Consider the following 19,892-nt stretch of genomic DNA (forward strand, 5'->3'; position numbering starts at 1 on the left):
GACCCACAGACCAGCGGAACAGAATGAAGAGTCCAAATGTTAACCCAAACATATATGGTCAATTAATACATGATAAAGGAGCCATGGACATACAATGGGGAAATGACAGCATCTTCAGCAGCTGGTGTTGGCAAAACTGGGCAGCTACATGTAAGAGAATGAAACTGGATCATTGTCTAACCCCACACCCAAAGGTAAATTCGAAATGCATCAAAGACCTGAATGTAAGTCTTAAAACCATAAAACTCTTAGAAAAAAACATAGGCAAGAATCTTTGGGACGGAAAAAAAAATCTCTTGGACATACACATGAGCGACTGCTTCATCAACACATGAACATATGTTCCCGGGCAAGGGAAACAAAAGCAAAAATGAACAAGTGTGACTACATCAAACTAAAAAGTTTCTGTACAGCAAGGATACCACCAATAGAACAAAAAGGCATCCTACAGTATGGGAGAATATATTCATTAATGACAGATCTGATAAAGGGTTGACATCCAAAATACATAAAGAGCTCACACACCTCAACAAATAAAAAGCAAACAATCCAATTAAAAAATGGGCAGAGGAGCTGAACAGACAGTTCTCCAAAGAAGAAATTCAGATAGCCAACAGACACATGAAAAGATACTCCACATCATCAGTCATCAGAGAAATGCAACTTAAAACCACAATGAGATGTCACCTCACACCAGTAAGGATTGCCACCATCCAAAAGACAAACAAATGTTGACAAGGATGTGGAGAAAGGGGAACCTTCCTGCACTGCCGGTGGGAATGTAAATTAGTTCAACCGTTGTGGAAAGCATTATGGAGGTTCCTCAAAAAGCTCAAAATAGAAATACCATTTGACCCAGGAATTCTACTTCTGGGAATTTACCCGAAGAATGCAGCAGCCCAGTTTGAAAAAGACACATGCACCTCTATGTTTATCGCAGCTCCATTTACAATAGCCAAGAAATGGAAGCAACCTAAGTGTCCATCACTAGATGAATGGATAAAGAAGAGGTGGTACATATACAGAATGGAATATTATTCAGCCATAAGAAGAAAACAAATCCTACCATTTGCAACAACATGGATGGAGCTAGAGGGTATTATGCTTAGTGAAATAAGCCAGGCAGAGAAAGAGAAGTACCAAATGATTTCACTCATCTGTGGAGTATAAGAACAAAGAAAAAACTGAAGGAAGACAACAGCAGCAGAATCACAGAATCCAAGAATGGACTAACAGTTACCAAAAGGAAAGGGACTGGGGATGAAGGGTGGGAAGGGAGGGATAAGGGTGGGGAGCGGAAAGAAAGGGGGCATTATGATTAGCATGTATAATGTGGGGTGGGGGCACGGGGAGGGCTGTACAACACAGAGAAGACAAGTAGTGATTCTACATCTTACTACACTGATGGACAGTGACTGTAATGGGGTTTGTGGTACTTGGTATTGGGGGGAGTCTAGTAAATGTAATGTTCCTCATGTAATTGTAGATTAATGATACCAAAATAAAAAAATAATAGTAATAAAATAAAATAAAAATTAATATGGAACCACAAAAGACCCTGAATAGCCTAAGCAATCCTGATAAGGAAGAATAAAGAAGGCGGGATCTCGCTACTCAACTTCAAGCTCTACTACAATGCTGCAGTAATCAACACAATTAGGTACTGGCACAAGAACAGACCCACAGACCAGTGGAACAGAATAGAGAGTCCAGATATTAACCCAAACATAAATGGATAATTAATATATGATAAAGGAGCCATGGACATACAGTGGGGAAATGACAGTCTCTTCAACAGATAGTGCTGGCAAAAGTGGACAGCTACATGTAAGAGAATGAAACTGGATCACTGTCTAACCCCAGTTAATTTACAAAAGTAAATTCGAAATGGATCAAAGGCCTGAATGTAAGTCTTGAAACCATAAAACTCTTAGAAAAAAACATAAGGCAAAAATCTCTTGGACATAAACATGAGCAACTTCTTTATGAACATATTTCCCTGGGCAAGGAAAAGAAAAGCAAAAATGAACAAGTGGTACTACATCAAGCTGAAAAGCTTCTGTACAGCAAAGGACACTATCAATAAAACAAAAAGGTACCCTAAAATATGGGAGAATATACTCATAAATGACAGATCCGATAAGGGCTTGACATCCGAAATATATAAAGAGCTCACGGACCTCAACAAACAAAAAGCAAATAATCCAATTAAAAAAAGGGCAGAGGAGCTGAACAGACAGTTCTCCAAAGAAGAAATTCAGATAGCCAACAGACACATGAAAAGATGGTCCACATCACGAGTTATCAGAGAAATGCAAATTAAAACCACAATGAGATATCACCTCACACCAGTAAGGATCACCACCATCCAAAAGACAAACAACAACAAATGTTGGCGAGGATGTGGAGAAAGGGGAACCCTCCTACACTGCTGGTGGGAATGTAAATTAGTTCAACCATTGTGGAAAGCAGTATGGAGGTTCCTCAAAATGCTCAAAATAGAAATACCATTTGACCCAGGAATTCCACTTCTGGGAATTTACCCGAAGAATGCAGCAGCCCAGTTTGAAAAAGACACATGCACCCCTATGTTTATCGCAGCACTATTTACAATAGCCAAGAAATGGAAGCAACCTAAGTGACCATCAGTAGATGAATGGATAAAGAAGATGTGGTACATATACACAATGGAATATTATTCAGCCATAAGAAGAAAACAAATCCTACCATTTGCAACAACATGGATGGAGCTAGAGGGTATTATGCTCAGTGAAATAAGCCAGGCAGAGAAAGAGAAGTACCAAATGATTTCACTCATCTGTGGAGTATAAGAACAAAGAAAAAACTGAAGGAACAAAACAGCAGCAGAATCACAGAACCCAAGAATGGACTAACAGTTACCAAAGGGAAAGGGACTGGAGAGAATGGGAGGGAAAGGAGGGATAAGCGTGGGGAAAAAAGAAAGGGAGCATTATGATTAGCATGTATAATGTGGCGGAGGGGGGCATGGGGAGGGCTGTGCAACCCAGAGAAGACAAGTAGTGATTCTACAAAATCTTACTATGCTGATTGACCATGTCTGTAATGTGGTTTGTGGGGGGGCTTGGTGAAGGGGGGAGCCTAGTAAACATAATGTTCTTCATGTAACTGTAGATTAATCATAACAACAACAACAAAAATAGACAAAAATCTCTTGGACATATACATGAGCGACTTCTTCATGAGCATATCTCCCCGGGCAAGGGAAACAAAAGCAAAAATGAACAAGTGCGACTACATCAAACTGAGAAGCTTCTGTACAACAAAGGACACCACCAGTAGAACAAACAGGCATCCTACAATATGGGAGAATATATTCATAAATGAAAGATATGATAAAGGGTTGACATCCAAAATATATAAAGAGCTCATGCACCTCAACAAACAAAAAGCAAATAATCCAATCAAAAAATGGTCAGAGGAGCTGAACATACACTTCTCCAAAGAAGAAATTCAGATGGCCAACAGACACATGAAAAGATGCTCCACATCGCTTGTTATCAGAGAAATGCAAATTAAAACCACAATGAGATATCACCTCATTAGTGTAGTAAGGATTGCGACCATCCAAAAGACAAACAACAACAAATGTTGGCAAGGATGTGGAGAAAGGGAACCCTCCTACACTGCTGGTGGGAATGTAAATTAGTTCAACCATTGTGGAAAGCAGTATGGAGATTCCTCATAAAACTCAAAATAGAAATACGATTTGACCCAGGAATTCCACTTCTAGGAATTTACCCTAAGAATACAGCAGCCCAGATTACAAAAGACATATGCACCCCTATGTTTATCACAGCACTATTCACAATAGTCAAGAAATGGGAGCAACCTAAGTGTCCATCAGTAGATGAATGGATAAAGAAGAGGTGGTACATATACACAATGGAATATTATTCAGCCATAACAAGAATACAAATCCTACCATTTGCAACAACATGGATGGAGCTAGAGGGTATTATGCTCAGTGAAATAAGCCAGGTGGAGAACAACAAGTACCAAATGATTTCACTCATCTGTGGAGTGTAAGAACAAAGGAAAAACTGAAGGAACAAAACAGCAGCAGAATCACAGAACCCAAGAATGGACTAACAGGTACCAAAGGGAAAGGGATTGGGGAGGATGGGTGGGAAGAGAAGGATAAGGGTGGGGAAAAAAGAAAGGGGGCATTATGATTAGCATGTATAATGTGGGGGTGACACGGGGAGGGCTGTGCAACTCAGAGAAGACAAGTAGTGATTCTATAGCATGTTACTACACTAATGGACAGTGACTATAATAGGGTTTGTGGGGGGGACTTGGTGAAGGGGGAAGCGTAGTAAACATAATGTTCCTCATGTAATTGTAGATTAATGATACAAAAAAAAAAAAAAAAAAAAAACTGAAGGAACAAAACAGCAGCAGACTCACAGAATCCAAGAATGGACTAACAGTTACCAAAAGGAAAGGGACTGGGGAGGATGAGTGTGAAAGGAGGGATAAGGGGAGTGGGGGAGAAGAAAGGGGGCATAATGATTAGCATGTATAATGTGGCGGGGGCACGGGGAGGCCTGTACAACACAGAGAAGAGAAGTAGTGATTCTACAGCATCTTACTACACTGATGGACAGTGACTGTAATGGGGAGGTCTGGGGGGAACTTGGTGATCGGATGAGTCTAGTAAACATCATGTTCCTTATGTAATTGTAGATTAATCATACCAAAATTAAAAATTAAAAAATAAATCTTTTGTGTTAAGTCTCCAGGCTTAATTCCACAGAGGGTCTGTTTTACCTTGGCAATATTTTTATCATTTAGAGGAGGATAGTCTTATTAAGCCAGTTATACTCCAGTACCTTTGTGAATGAAAAAAACATTAAGAGAATTAAAAATAATGGAGTCATTATTTCACTAATCCTCATCCAATTTCAGGAAAATCACTTCCCAAAAGCAGCAAATCCGCCTTTTAAATTCTTTCCATGTCTAAACAGAAACTAAAAGAAAAGTGAAATTTTGGGAAACTATTGATAGTTTACTAAACATTGTGTGCTTTTAGTAGTTTAACACTGGTAATAGTTGATAATCATGAGTAAATTAATAGGCTAACATTTCAAAATGTACCCTTTAATAAGGATAAAGTATATAAACAATTAGGTAAGCTGTGGAGAAGCTGACCAAGATACATAAATTAGGAGATACAAGTGTCCATCTAAATTTTCTGCATTTCATTTTTTTTTACAGAATATTTATTAAAATTGTTTAATGCACGACTTCTCATTTGTCATTTTGGAAGTCCTTTATTACAAAGACTATTCTTTTGTCTGATGACAAACAGCAGCCACACTGTCAGTGATTATTCTGGACCTCCACGCTGAAAAGGAAAAAATAAAGCAGTTAAGGTAAGATGTTAAAATTTACAGAACAAATGTTTTCATGACCACTGCAGAAATTTATATCATTTTAAGCAAATCACCTTTAGTTTTTAAAAAACAATTTTGGGTTTTTCATTGCTTCTGGGTACTCATATCAGTTATAAAAATTCAGATCTGGAAGGGCCTCAAGGTTGACCCAGATCAGTGGTCCTGTAATTCTTGGTCTCAGAAGCCCTTTACACACTGAAAAAGTACTGAAGACCATAAAGAGCTTTTTTCATGTGGCTGTTTGCTTGCTGTTTGTTTACCCTATTATACTTCTACACATATAGTCCTTCATGTACTTTTACTGAGGGCTCAGACATAGTTTATTTTTTACTATCTCAGTCTTACTATAGATGCATGGTGAAAAGACAACGGAAGAGCATATATATCAGCATATGAAATTTCAAAAGCCAGAAATGTTAGGGTGTTTTGTACAGTATTGTGATAAAGAGCAACAACCTACTTGGATAAATTCAATTTCTTCTTGAGATACAAGTTTCCTTCTGTATTTCTGAGGTAACGTTTTTATTATTTCTGCTGTGTCTGGTGGATCCTGATGCATCGGCCAGTCTGGTGTTTTACTTCCCTTAGAATGCTGTGAAATTGAAGAGTGAGATGGTAGTCCTGTTGGTCTCAAAACTTCTGATACTGAAATTTATAAAAAAATTAGAGAAATCATTCAGGTACTTTGAAATACTATTTTGAGTTATGTATTATTGAATAATCAAGTCATTCTTGATAAGTATCATAATGGTAAGTGGTCAGTATTATAGAGTCAGTTGGGTAGATATATATGATTTCATCAAGTTCTTTTTAAAACAAATGAGGCAGTTTTAAGTGAGTGAATTACTAAATTGAACAAATTGGTAAAATAATGAAATTTCTAGGCAACAGAGTTTAAGCCATTTGGATAATCTACATTACTTAAAGTTTCATGTGGTGGAGTTCACAGGTAGTATCTTGCAACGGGAAACAAGAAAGTTGGTAAATATGGATGAGAGTAGTTTTTCTCAATACCTTTATGCTTGTTTAACACCTACATCTTAATTCTTCAAGATTTGTAAGTTAAAAATATCCCTATAAAATTCGTTAAAATTCTCCGTGAATTCAAGATCAAGTACCTTATAATAATAAAAACAGGGACCAAGGATCTAGCAAAAAGGAGGGTGAGAGAAAACCAGGACTTTGTTCAGAATCTTCTATTGCTTTATAGGCAATGATTGCTAAGGTTTAAGATAAACTAAGAAATATTTAATGATTGAATAACTACATAAATGAGTGACTGAAAGAAAAAAAGATTAGTTGTGAGAAAAATACAGGATTGGTTATTATTTCTCACACTCTCTAAAAATATAAGCTTTGGAGATTCTTCTAAAACATAGAAGAAAAGAAAGGTAGGACAAAAATTCCCCCACATAAACTCAGTATCGCTAAAAATTCAGAGACTCTCTTGAGTCACTACCTTTCTACATGGAGGTAATAAAAAGTTAATTTCTACTTGCATGCAACCTAAGGTACCATTTTGATCAAAGCTACAACAGTCTACCTGACTTTAAAATGAGAAATATTGCCTATAATAGAATATTTATGTATAAATATGCATGTACACTTTTTCTTAAAAATTTAAGTAAAGTACAACTTACCATTGGGTTTAGGATTATCTCTTCTGTCAGGGAACCTTATTAGTGGAGTATGTGGCTTGACTACCTAAAGGAAAAAGAAAATATGCACACAAAACAAAGAAGAATCACTAAAATATTCATTAACTATAAATGAAGCAATCTACTAAACCTGACAGATACCTTAGTTAAAATAGCTTAGATAATACTAACAATACTAGTACTAACAAATACTTATAATAAAATAATTTTAATATTTGGCAGCAACCTTAAATTTTACTATTTTACTCTTTCCCAAGCAGGAAAGCTGGTCTCTGAACTATTAACTTGTTTACCTTACCTGCTATTCATAATAACTTTGTACTTCCTATATCACAAGACATTTTACTGTATTACCAACTGAACTCAAAACATCCTTATGTAGAAGATAATACAGATTTTGTGTTGCCTGACTTATATATCACCCTGCTACTTGGTAAGAACTGGAAGTTCCCTGACTTTATCAAATGTTGTTTCCCTATTATGCAGTTTAGAATAGGATAAAAAAGCATACTGAAAATTAGGTAATTAAAAAATACTTTTTCTGTGCTCGCTTCGGCAGCACATATCCTAAAACTGGAACGATACAGGGAAGATTAGCATGGCTCCTGTGCAAGGATGACACACAAATTCGTGAAGCATTCCATATTTTTAAAAAATTAAAAAAAAACAAAACTTTTTCTGGCCACAAAAGTAACACATGTTTTATGTGAATAATTTTGAAAAAAATGCAGAAAAGCACAAATAAGAAAATACTACCCCCAAACCCACATAAAACAGATTAAAAAATTTGATAGCCCCTTGGTCTTTTTCTTATACCCAGAAAAATACATATTTTTAGAATACTGTTTTTTAAACAAATATTTGAAGAGTATTAATGTTTTATCCCTAAAATTCCAGATAATGATATGGAGGACCTTAAATGGGCCTTTTGGTATGAAATCTTCTAAATATACAATGTCAGACTTTAATGAACAGAGTCCCTAGTATTTTCAACTAAAGCAGTCTATAAGTTGCTTTCTAATTAGTGCTAATGATGTATTTGTTTATCTGCAATATATTTGTATATATGTACTACATATTATACATTTTATAAGAGTACAGAAAACAGACTTCTTGTGATGCACCTCAAAACTTCCTACTATAATTCGGCTGCTGTGAGAATATGCTGGAAGGTAGTTGTCTCCCTCAGTATAAACACATGCTCAACTCTTCCATTTTTTAAATAATTTTTTTAAATGTTCACCAGCTTTCAGGATAAGCTTCAAACTCATAGTTGGTACTCACAAGCCCTATCATGATCTGGCCTTGTGCACCTTTTACTCCAGGTTTTCTGAAATACTTTTCATTTTTCTAATTCATTATGCCATTTCCACTCACTTTGAGTTGGTATTCTCTACTAGGCAATCTGTCCCCAATCCCACCCGACTTCCATGCCTCCATTTTTCACCTGACTGCTTAACTCTTAAAACAGCTAAAATATCACTCCTCTCTAAGAAGTTAACCCTGATTCCAAAATCTGATTTAAAAACTCATGTGTTTTCATGGCACTCTGAATATCTTAAGAGTATTGTGCAGAGGACAGTTCAATGAGCCAATTATAACAGGGTACCAAGCTCCTGGAAAGTCAGAATCAAGAGAATTAAAACATTTCTGCAGCCATGCTGGTTGCTCAGGCAACAATTGCCAAGTGAGCGAATACACCATTTGAAAATTAGGACTAATTATTAGGCATATGAGTGTGTGTGTGTACATACATACACATACACTAGAGAGAAATGTACATGAGAAGGCATCCATTTCAACAATGCTTTTGTACACTTAAAAATATGATACCAAGACTGTAATTCCTGATCTATATTTGCTTTGCCTGGAATACTTTCACCTATCTGTTTATTTTATTTTTAATAGACTATTTTTTTTTAGAGCAGTTTTAGATTCATAGCAAAACTGAGCAGAAAATATACACAGTTCCCATATACCACCGGGCACCGATCCTCCCTACAGCATTTCTCACTATCAATATCCCCCACTAGAGTTATCTGTTACAATTGATGGAACTCCAGTGACATGTCATTATCATCCAAAGTTTTACAGTAGAGTTCATTCTTGGTGTGGTGCATTCTATTGGTTTTGACAAATGTATAATGACATGTATCCACCATATAGAATAGTTTCATGCCCTAAGAATTTGTGTTCTGCCTTTTCATTCCTTTCTCACCTGCTAACCCTTAGCAATCACTCATCTGTTTACTGTCTCTATAGTTTTGCCATTTCCAGAATGTCAAATAGTCGGAATCATACATTATCATAACCTGTTCAGATTGGCTTTTTTTCACTCGTAATATGCATGTAATTCTACATCTTTTCATGGATTGGCAGCTCATTTCTTTTTAGTGTTGAATATTACAATATTACATTGTCTGGATGTGTCAGAATTCATCAATTCACCTACTGAGGGACATCTTGGTTGCTTTTAAGGTTTGGCAGTTATAAATAAAGCTGCTATAAAAATCCACGTGCATGTTTGTGTGTGAAAATGAAATTTGAACTCATTTTGGTAAATATCAAAGAATGTGACTGAACGAACATATGGTACAAATATGTTTAGTTTTGTAAGAAACCCTCAAACTGCCTTCTGAAGTGGCTTTATCATTTTGCATTTCCACCATCAGTGTTAACAGATTTCCTGTTGCTCCATGCATGCTCCAAAATTCTTGTCAGCATTTTGTGGTGTTAGTGGCCAGGTTTTGGCCATTCCATTATGTTTATAGCAGTATGTCATCATTTCAATTTGCAATTCCTTAATGACATATAATGTTAAGCATCTTTTCATATGCTTATTTATCATCTGTACATCTTCTTTGGTGAGGTCTCTTCAGATCTTTTGCCCATTTTTAAATCAGGGTTTTTCTTATTGTTGAGTTTGAAGAGTTCTTTGTACACCTTTGGTTTACAGTCCTTTATTTGACATGTTTTGGCAAATATTTTCTCTCAGTCTGTGGCTTGTCTTCTCACTCTCTTGACAGTGTTTTTTGTAGACCATAAGTTTTTAATTTTAATGAAACACAGCTTATCAATTATTTCTTTCAAGGATTATGCCTTTGGTATTTTCTCCTATGTTATTTTGTAGGAGTTCCAGTTTTGCATTTTATATATAGTTCTATGATGCATTTTGCATTAATTTTTGTAAAGAGTATAGGTCTAGATTTTTTTCAAGTGGATACCCAGTTGTTCTGACACCATTTATTGAAAAGACTACCTTTTCTCCATTGTATTTATTGCCTCTGCTCCTTTGTCAAAGATCAGTTGACAATCCTTTTATTTTTACCTTTCAAAGTCTCTTAGTTTTAGCCGTGCCTCTTATATGCAGCATAGCATTGGATGTTCACTTGTTAACCAATTTGAGAATACTTTTGAAAGAGGAGTTAGACCATTTACATTTACAGATATAACTCACAAGTTTGGTATATTTCTGTCATGTCCTCTTATGATTATTTAAGTATAAATTCTTTTGTCATATGATCTTTTTCTTTGCTTTCATTTGTGTGAAATTTAGTTTATACCTTTGTATAATGTTTCTGTTACTACTGTTAGATAATACTCTTAGTTGTCTCTTTTTAAGATATTATCTGTTGGTTCATTATTATGAGAAAAAAATGAAAGTAGATGATAGTAATCTCTTTTCTACCTTCCCTCCTCATCTTTTACTACCAGATAATACCCAGAGACAATTAGAAAGCTTACTCTATTTTCTGTATACTCTTCCTCTTACTCCTCCAATTTTAAAGTTATATTAAATCTATACTATCACAACAAATAGTATTACCAAACGTCTTTCACCCTTATCTCCATTTTAAAATCTTAGTTCCACAGTTAAATACATCCAGTGTTCATATGTAGTTCTTATACGGAAATAACTCCACATACAGTTAAGTATTCCCTAGTCATCTGAAGCTCATTCTCTGGGAGATTTAGTAGGAAGGGCTCCAGGGAGTAATATTCCCTGAGTTATTAAAGGTTTAGAAGAGTTTGTGGCCTTTATACTTGAAGGTCAATGTGGCTGGATAAATCTTTGGTTCACACGTTCTTTCCTTAACTACCTTAAATGTTATCCACATGTCCTCCTTTATGAATTACTGTTGAAAACTCTCTTCATTCTCTTTTAAGTGTTTGGTCTTCCTGCCTGCATCCCCAAAGGATTTCTTCTTTTTTCTCTAAAATCTAATGATTTTACTAGAATATACCCATACTGGGTCAATGCTCTCAAATACAAGGTACAGGTTTAACTTTTCTATCAGGAAAGTTTTATAGAATAGGTTTTAGAATTTGTTCTATTTGCTTTTACTTTTCCAGAGACTGCTTACTATTCAAAAGTTGTGTTTTCCTGTCTTCTATCACTTTCTCTGAATCCTTTTAATCTTTCTTCATTAACCTGTGATTTTTTAACAATTTTCTCTTTTCATCACTGTTTCCTTAATCAAGACTTCTGAGTTGCCAACCTACCTTTATATTCCTTCTGGTTTAGTGTTTACTTCTTAAAGGTTCTTTTTTTTTCAATTTATTTTTTAAGGAGTTCATAACCATCCCTAAAATCTTAACTTAAAATCCAACCTCCCCTACAACCTTCTAACCTGTAACTCTCTTCTCTGTTACTTGCCACTATTATTTTCATCAAGCTTTTCATTTCCTTTATCATTCCCTTTTCTCCTAGTCAGTTGGTTCCATCCTGACTTGATTTCCTTTCTTATCTATCCTAGAGCCCACAGTCCATTCAACATTCTCTTATCTGCACTCAACTTCCTTGCAGGAAGCTTATTTTCACCTCACTTCTACGTTCCAAACCCTGAATTAATCCAATCACCCATCTTCTGTGTCTCATACAGCCAAATGATTTCCTTAATGGTAAAATCAACTTTCTGCTATTCCATCAGCCCAACAATATCAAATATATACTGCTTAGCATACAGCAGGCATGAATTTCTGTAACTTAATCTTCTAAAATTATTTCAGAATATCCTGTAGTCCAGCCAAATTCCTCTACTTAATGTAGATACCATGCTTTATGGATTCCCATCAGTTTGCGCTAGGCAGTCTGTTGAAATACTGCTCTTTCTTCAAGGATGGATCCACAGCCAAGTTCTAAGTTCTACGGAGGCACCACGTCTGTCTTGTCGGCACTGTAGTCCCAGCACTGAGTAGACTTCTGGCACAAAAGCACTCAATAAATTCTGGTAATGTAACATGTAATTATTACATAATGTTAGAACATACTGCTCTGTATTATGAATATCCGAGTACAAGTCTTTGCAGCTGTTAGGAGAGTGTTCCTTATTGTATATCTCACAGTATCTTTTTAAAACATCAGTAGTTCGTTCTTTATTATTGCTGTGTACTGTTCCATTATAGCAAATCCACCACAGTATGTCCTTCTAATGGACATTTGGATTGTTTCTGGTTTGGGGGTTATTGTGAATAAGGTATCTATGAACATTTTCATATGAGTCCTTTTATAGGTATATGTAACTTCTTTCTCTTGGGTATAAACTTAGGTGTAGAATTGCTGGGTCACAGACTAGGTAAGTTAACTATCAATGACTGACAAAACAGTTTTCCAAAGTGGCCATACCATTTTATACTCCTAACTGCAATGTATGAGGGTTTCAGGTGCTTCACATTCTGATGATCACTTGTTTGATATTACTGTCAGTCTTCTTAACATACCATTTTGGTGAGTGTAGTAGTAGTTCCTGGTACTAATTTGTATTTTCTTGGCAAGTAATGAAGTTGAGCATCTTTTCACAGGCTTACTGCTCATTTGGATATCTCCTTTTGTGTAGTATCAAGTTTTTAACCCATTTTTAAATTGGGCTATATATTATGGATACCAGTCCTCTGTTAGATGTTCTTGTCCTCACAGAATCTTTAGTTAATGCTTGGTAACACCCCAGTGAATGAATAAGTGAAAATCATTTGGTGCAATGGGACCAAAGACAGGAATCTAGGATTATCTTGCAGACAAACTTTAAGAAAAGGTCTTTTAAGAGCTATATTTGTGCAACATACAAAGACCTCTCATATCAAAGTTAAAAGTTAATCATAAAGTGAACAGAAGTTAATCATAATACACTTTCAGAGTTAAGAGATTGTATAAACCAACCACAAAAGCGGAGAGTTTGTCTCTTTATATGCCAATTTTACCTCTCCTATTCAAGCTAGAGACCACAGCTGGAGAAGCAAATACAAAAAGCTCTTAGGAGTTAGTAACTGATGTGTGGATTAACAATAAAGCTCCTCTAGCAGCCAATCTAAACTCAGAAGAAAAAAACTTGCAAAATCAACACTAATGGGCTAAAGAGACGCTGGCAGAGGGCAGTCCGGGGACACCGGAGCAGCAATGTGCCTGCCTACCTGCTCAGATGCAGCACTCCCGCGGCCAGGCACGAACACTCAGCCTATTACATATTAGTACTTTTTTTTCCCTTTCTATTCCCCTCATCTGGCCTGTAACCACACGCTTACACTGGTGAGGGAAATCCCGGCTAGGACGAGGACGCTGCCCGCGGGGCTAATTCTCAGGCCATCCCCAAGACCTTGAAGGGACACTGGGTCAGTTCAGATACAGGCTTCGCTTCCCGGCACTCGCCGCTACCGCCCTCCTTCCGATTGGCTGTTCCCGGACATCACTGACAATCAAGACGCTGATTGGCCACGCGATTGCCTGCCTAGCTCGCAGACTCCTAGGAGGGCTAAGGAGGTCCTGGCGGAGGACAGTCCAGGGACACCGGAGCAGTCATGCACCTACCTGTTGAGATGGCAGCACTCCCGCGGCCTGGCTCGAGCCCTCAGCTGCAGCCCTAGGCTCAATACCCGACCTAGTGGGCGCAAGGTCCACTTCTCCCACACCCTCCCGGCACCGCCACAGGGCCGCGGTCACCGCGCTGCCTCCGCTACCGCCTTTTCTCCCCGGCGCGGTGGCTACTGTCAGCACCATCCCTATCGCCTACGGTGGGAAAAGAGACTGAATCTCTTTACCTGAACGACCCTGCTGGCAGACGCCATCTTGCTGCCCATCATGACCCCCGAGAAGGGGCAGCTTCCGGGGCGCTGGCGAGCCACAGCGATAACGGGAGTCACGGGCAGCTGGGGGCGGGCCTGCCTGCGACGTCACGGGGAGGGGCGAGCGGGCGTTCCGGCCGCAGGAAGAGTCCTTTTCTCGCGTAGGAACCCACCCACGTGTTTCCCATTGTTTCTTTTTGGGGACGAAGGTTTATGATGCTGGGTTTATTTACTCTTGTCTATAAGTGATCCAAGACCACTTCCTCTCCAGGAAGAGTTTCTAATTTCTGTATAGTACAAAATTTAATCTGAAACCAAGTAATACAAACTCTCGTGGCTTCCTAAAATCAACCATCATGTTACAACCTGAGGAGCGGCAAGCTCGGAAAGGGTGGGTTTTTTCCGGGTGTATACAAGGCCACCTCATATACCCTTACTTATTGTCATTGCTTAGATTTGGTGTTTTGTTTGTTTTCTACCATTAGTCCTGATACTAAACTGCTGCTTGCTTCAAGTTTGAGAGGATTCAAGTTTTTCTTTTGACATTTAAGGCTTCTACATCATTACCCCCAAATTATATTAAATTCTATGGTGAATAATTAATACTTACATTATAATTTTTGATACACAACATGTTGTGGCCATTTAATAAAACTTTTAAGATAATGTAGCCTTAAGCTACTATAAATATTTAGTGTGACAATTTGTTTTGATGTTCTAGGTCAGTTTTTCTAAATGTGGGGGAGTTTGGAAATATAAGTTACTAGCCCAAGTATATAGTCCCTTCTGATTCAGTGCATCTCTGGAGGAAACCAGAAATCTATTTTTAAAAAGCTTTCAAAGCTTGTTTTAGTAGCACATATTCTAAAATCAGATTGATAAGATGATTAGATGGGCAAAAGATATGAACGGTTAACATAAAAAGAAATACAAACGGCCTTAAAAATATTAAGAGACATTAAATCTCACTCATTCTAAGAAAAATTTAAGCTACATTGAAACTCTTTTCATCAAATTGGCCAACGTCTTTGGACAACACACTCTGGGGAGGCTGTAGAAAAAGAGGCATTCATGTACATCATTGGTGAGAGTAAAAGATGGTATTTGAAAAAAGTTACACACTGAATGACTCCAACTACATGACATTTTGCAAAGGCAAAACTATGGATACAGTAAAAAGATCAGTAGTTGCCAGGGGTTAGAGGGAGAGAAGGAAGAACAGGCAGAGCACAAGGGATTTTCAGGATAGTGAAAACACTGTATGATACAATGGTGGATACATATATTTTTGTCATTACCCATTTGTCAAAACCCATAGAATACACAACCTTTGGGTGATAATGACACATTAATATGGGTTCATTTATAACAAATATACCACCCTAGCAGAGGATTGTGATAGTATGGGAAGTTGGGCGTATCTGGCAGCAGTGGGTATTTGGGGACTCTGTACTTTGTTTTTGCTGTGAACCTAAAACTGCTGTAAAAATAAAACCTATTTTTAACAAGAATTTTGTCACCATTGATGAAAACAGATACACTAATGTGTTCTTAAGGCTCAAAAGTTGTGACTATAGTTGAGAACACTACTGTCTAACTGGAATTTGCTAAGAGAACTTAAATATTCCTATTAAAAAGCAAATATGTGAGGTGATGGAAATGTTGTGGAATCTTTTCACACATGTATGTATATCAAATTATTCCATTGTACACTTTTAAGAATCTTACAATTTTATTTTTTGATGACTTCAATAAAGTTGGGGGAAAAAAGCTCATAAGCAGCAACAGCTTAGATTCCCAGTACCCAGACTTTTTATTTACAGGAAGTTTCCATGTGAAAACCTACAATATTAGATTTTCATTCTTAAGTCATTTAGAAGACACAGATAAACTTTCTTGGCTTTTCTATATAAAACATTTTTCATTTCCATTTTAGAAAGAGATGAAAATGGGCAAAGAAGTCCTATGGTTTAGTTTTTGTTAAACTTTCCAAGTTCTCTAATACAAAAAGTCTCCTGAGAATACCTGATGATAGATGCAGAAACTATTAAACACAGTGTAAATTACGGGCCATATTAATATGGATTTTATTTGGGGGAGTCTGACAGCAAAATGCTGATTTTTCTCTACTAATGGGTCATTTCTAAGTGTTGTCATTCATACTCCTTTACAGAATTCCCATCTAGACCCCTTCTGGATTAGTTTTCTCTAGAATGAAAATGATTAAAGTAGTTGAAGCTGAGGCAGCAAACTGCATCAATCCCCAAATCCTAGGCTGTTTCAATCAGCCTCCTGCCATCAGATCTGATTACTCACTCTGCTCAGGTCCCATGATTTTTTGTATCTTCAGTGCTATTACATGGCTATCCTCGTGGACCCAAAGAACATTGTCTGATTCAACCACTTGTCTTGTCTTTTTAATGTTCCCATTTTACCTTGACTTTGACTCCTTCTTGTTCCATGAACCGTGTTCCTGACACTGGCTGTAGATCTGTTAGGCAGAACTCAGCATGCGTGACAGACTCCTGATGTGATGCAATATAAAGTACCCACACTTGTGAATTTTCTTGATAAAAAAATCTGAAACTACATTTAATAAAGCAGTTAGAGCTAACTTCTAGTTTACAGGAATACTACATACCCTACTAAGAAGCAATCAGACAAATCACAATAGAGAACTTTCTACAGGGCAATTGGTTTCTTCAAGTCGATGACTTGAATAATGGAAGGGGGGGTGCACCAATAATCTCTGTTGCAACTACTTGTATCAATTCAATTACAGTACTGTAGAGGGAAAGCAGCACAGATAATGCAGGAACAGTGGTGTGGCTTTTTCCAAGTAAACATTTACAAAAACAGGCGACTGGTCGGCAATGGTTTGCTGACCCGATATAGATGAAAACAAAAGATTTTTGGGCCTCCTGTTGAGAAAGTTGCTCTCAAAGGCATACTCTCTAATTCCCTCTTCAGATAAAGCTGAGATTAGTAATGGAAGGGAGACCCTCCCAAAGGGCAGAGTAGTGTTCCCTCTTCCCAAGGAAGGGCACCTCCTCTCTCATCTGTCTAGCATGATTTCAGAATTGCCATAGAATTGACCACGGTTGCTTCCCGGATGTGTAAAGCAATATAACTTGTCTTTTCATTTCGAGGATCCCCGATCAAGAAGAGTCAAATCCGTACTTGATGTGGAAGACTATCCTAAGAGCCTGAACTTTGAAATTTATGACTGGATGACATGTTAGCTTATCTTCCTTGGGGAGGGGTGTGTCTTTTACTTGCAAAAGAGAAGTCAATATATTTAAGACCAAGATAGCAGACTGTGGCAGACTGTATTCTTTTCAGCAAGTATTTTCCTTCCCCACTCTGAAACCCAGTACTCCCCTGCTGTGGGAGAAGTATACTTTCCGGCCCAAGTGATGCTGGCTTGGTCAATGGAACCTGGGTGGAAATAATGTACACCTCCTCCAAGTAGAAACTTTAAATGTGCTTGTGTAATTTAACTTGGCGTCATTAAATGTGAGTATGTTTCGGATGTGGCTTGGGTCCTAGGATTGTAATTCAGCATGATTTCAGGAAAAAATGATTAATACAACTTCTCTCTCAGAGTTGGGCTTTAAGGGAACACACAGGGCAGTAAAATCCCAAGAAAATGCAGAGGTTTTCAGATGATGCTCATGACCAATAGAGTTGGGATTTCTAATAAAGTGTGCCTCTATGATTTAATGCTGTATCTTTGGATCAGGAAGGTATTTCCCAGAATAATGTTTTTCTGTAAGAAAAATATAACTTGTACAACAATTTATGTAAGCGGTTTCTAAAAATATACTGTGGCAAAGAGAAACAAATGAAGTAAAACTATAAATGTTCCAAAGAAAAGAGCTTAGAATTCATATTTAGGTAAATCTCTGTATTTGTTATTGATCTAAAGAACGAATTTCAAATGCTATTAGTGCATCTTTTCATGTTTTAAGTCCTTCTTAAAAGAATGTTAACATACTACATTGTGTATAAAAATGATCAACAGTTCCAAATTAATAAAGAGCTCAAATTAAAGGTTTCCAAAAATGGAATGGGATGCTACAGAAAGTGGCAAGTTCTATTTTTTAATAACAGTAACATTTATTATTTTATTTATTTTTTGAGAGGGCATCTCTCATATTTATTGATCAAATGATTGTTAACAATAAAATTCTGTAAAGGGGAGTCAATGCTCAATGTACAATCATTAATTTACCCCAAGCCTAATTTTCGTCAGTCTCCAATCTTCTGAAGCATAACGAACAAGTTCTTACATGGTGAACAAACTCTTACATAGTGAATAAGTTCTTACATGGTGAACAGTACCAGGGCAGTCATCACAGAAACTTTCGGTTTTGATCACACATTATGAACTATAAACAATCAGTTCAAATATGAATATTCATTTGATTTTTATACTTGATTTATATGTGGATACCACATTTCTCCCTTTATTATTATTATTTTAAATAAAATGCTGAGGTGGTAGGTAGATGCAAGATAAAGGTAGAACACATAGTTTAGTGTTGTAAGAGAGCAAATGTAGATGATCAGGTGTGTGCCTGTAGACTATGTGTTAATCCAAGCTAGACAAGGGCAATAAAACATCCACGGATGCAGAAGATTTCTCTCAGGACGGGGTGTGAGGTTCTAAGCCTCACCTCTGTTGATCCCCAATTTCTCACCTGATGGCCCCCCTCCGACTGTGCCTCTTAGGTTGTTTCTCCCTTGAGGAATCTTACTGTCTCTGGCTAACCAATCATGTTCCGGGGCCATACAGGGAAATGTAAAGTTGGTAAGTGAGAGAGAAGCCATATTGTTTGAAAAGGTTAGCTTTTTATTTCTTTGCAGATTTATGCCCTGTGGCTTCTATGCCTATTATTTTATTTTTTAACTTATAAAAGCAATGCATGAAAATACATAAATACAAAAGAAAAAAGGTCACAATTCCTCTACAATAACCACAATTGTTAATGCTTGGGATATGTTTTTCTTTTTCTTTCTTTTTCAAGGCTGAGGTGCTTTATTTGGGTCTCTGTTCAGAGATGTGGATGGGAGGTGGGGGATGGAGCAATACCAGTCAAAGGGTACAAATCTGCAGTTAGAAGATGAATGTTTTGAAGATCTAATGCACAGTGCTATAATTATAGTTAACAATACTGTATTATATACTTCAAAGATCTAAGAGATTAGATTTTAATGTTCTCATGACAAGAAAGAAGTAACTAAGTGGCATGATGGAGATGAGATGTTGGCTAATGCCATGGTGGACAAATCCACATATTGTATACTTTAAACTTACACAGTGTTGTATGAAAATTATATCTCAAAAAAAAAATCTGTAGTGAGATGAATCTAAAAAGATTTATTTGAATAAAATACAACTGGCAGTTAAAAAAATAAAGATATGCACATGCTTTTCTAACTTTTCTAATATTTTGGTTGACAAACAAAGGTACGGGTATTCCAGATGAAATTTGGGACTGCAGAAATGTCCAAAAAATATCCATGTGTTGGATTCTCCCAGAGGAGGACGCCGCCCCAAATCACTCACGGAAGGCGTCTCTTGATGCAACAAGCAAGAGGAATTTATTCAGAGGCCAGCTAGCTGGGGTCCATGCATTAGCCCGACGCAGCGGGTCTCAGCGAGGACCCCGAACTCACAAAGCCAGAAGTTTTTATAGCATTTTCAAAGGGGCAGTATTTTCTACAGTCACAATAC

At 37.1% G+C, this 19,892-nt stretch overlaps 1 protein-coding gene and 1 non-coding gene across 3 annotated transcripts; one reads left to right on the forward strand and one right to left on the reverse strand.

Moving 5' to 3' along the window:
- Nucleotides 1-5,121: 5,121 nt before the first annotated feature.
- On the reverse strand, nt 5,122-14,274 carry MRPS36 (mitochondrial ribosomal protein S36). 2 transcript variants are annotated; one of them, XM_036887930.2, is made up of 4 exons: nt 14,129-14,274; nt 7,079-7,142; nt 5,899-6,083; nt 5,122-5,389 (listed from the first exon to the last, which is right to left on the reverse strand). In XM_036887930.2, exons 1-4 carry the CDS (start codon nt 14,168-14,170, stop codon nt 5,372-5,374), a joined length of 309 nt encoding a protein of 102 aa, XP_036743825.2. In that variant the 5' UTR covers nt 14,171-14,274; the 3' UTR covers nt 5,122-5,371. The 2 variants fall into 2 exon arrangements, with proteins under 2 accessions (XP_036743825.2, XP_057350619.1); XM_057494636.1 differs by lacking the exon at nt 14,129-14,274 and adding an exon at nt 13,895-14,121 and having other exon boundaries at nt 7,079-7,138.
- Nucleotides 7,640-7,746, forward strand: LOC118913755 (U6 spliceosomal RNA). The gene has a single exon (XR_005025321.2). It is a non-coding gene; the product is annotated as a U6 spliceosomal RNA (small nuclear RNA).
- Nucleotides 14,275-19,892: the final 5,618 nt, after the last annotated feature.

Source organism: Manis pentadactyla, chromosome 2, assembly GCF_030020395.1.
Source record: "Manis pentadactyla isolate mManPen7 chromosome 2, mManPen7.hap1, whole genome shotgun sequence".
Classification (NCBI taxonomy): domain Eukaryota; kingdom Metazoa; phylum Chordata; class Mammalia; order Pholidota; family Manidae; genus Manis; species Manis pentadactyla.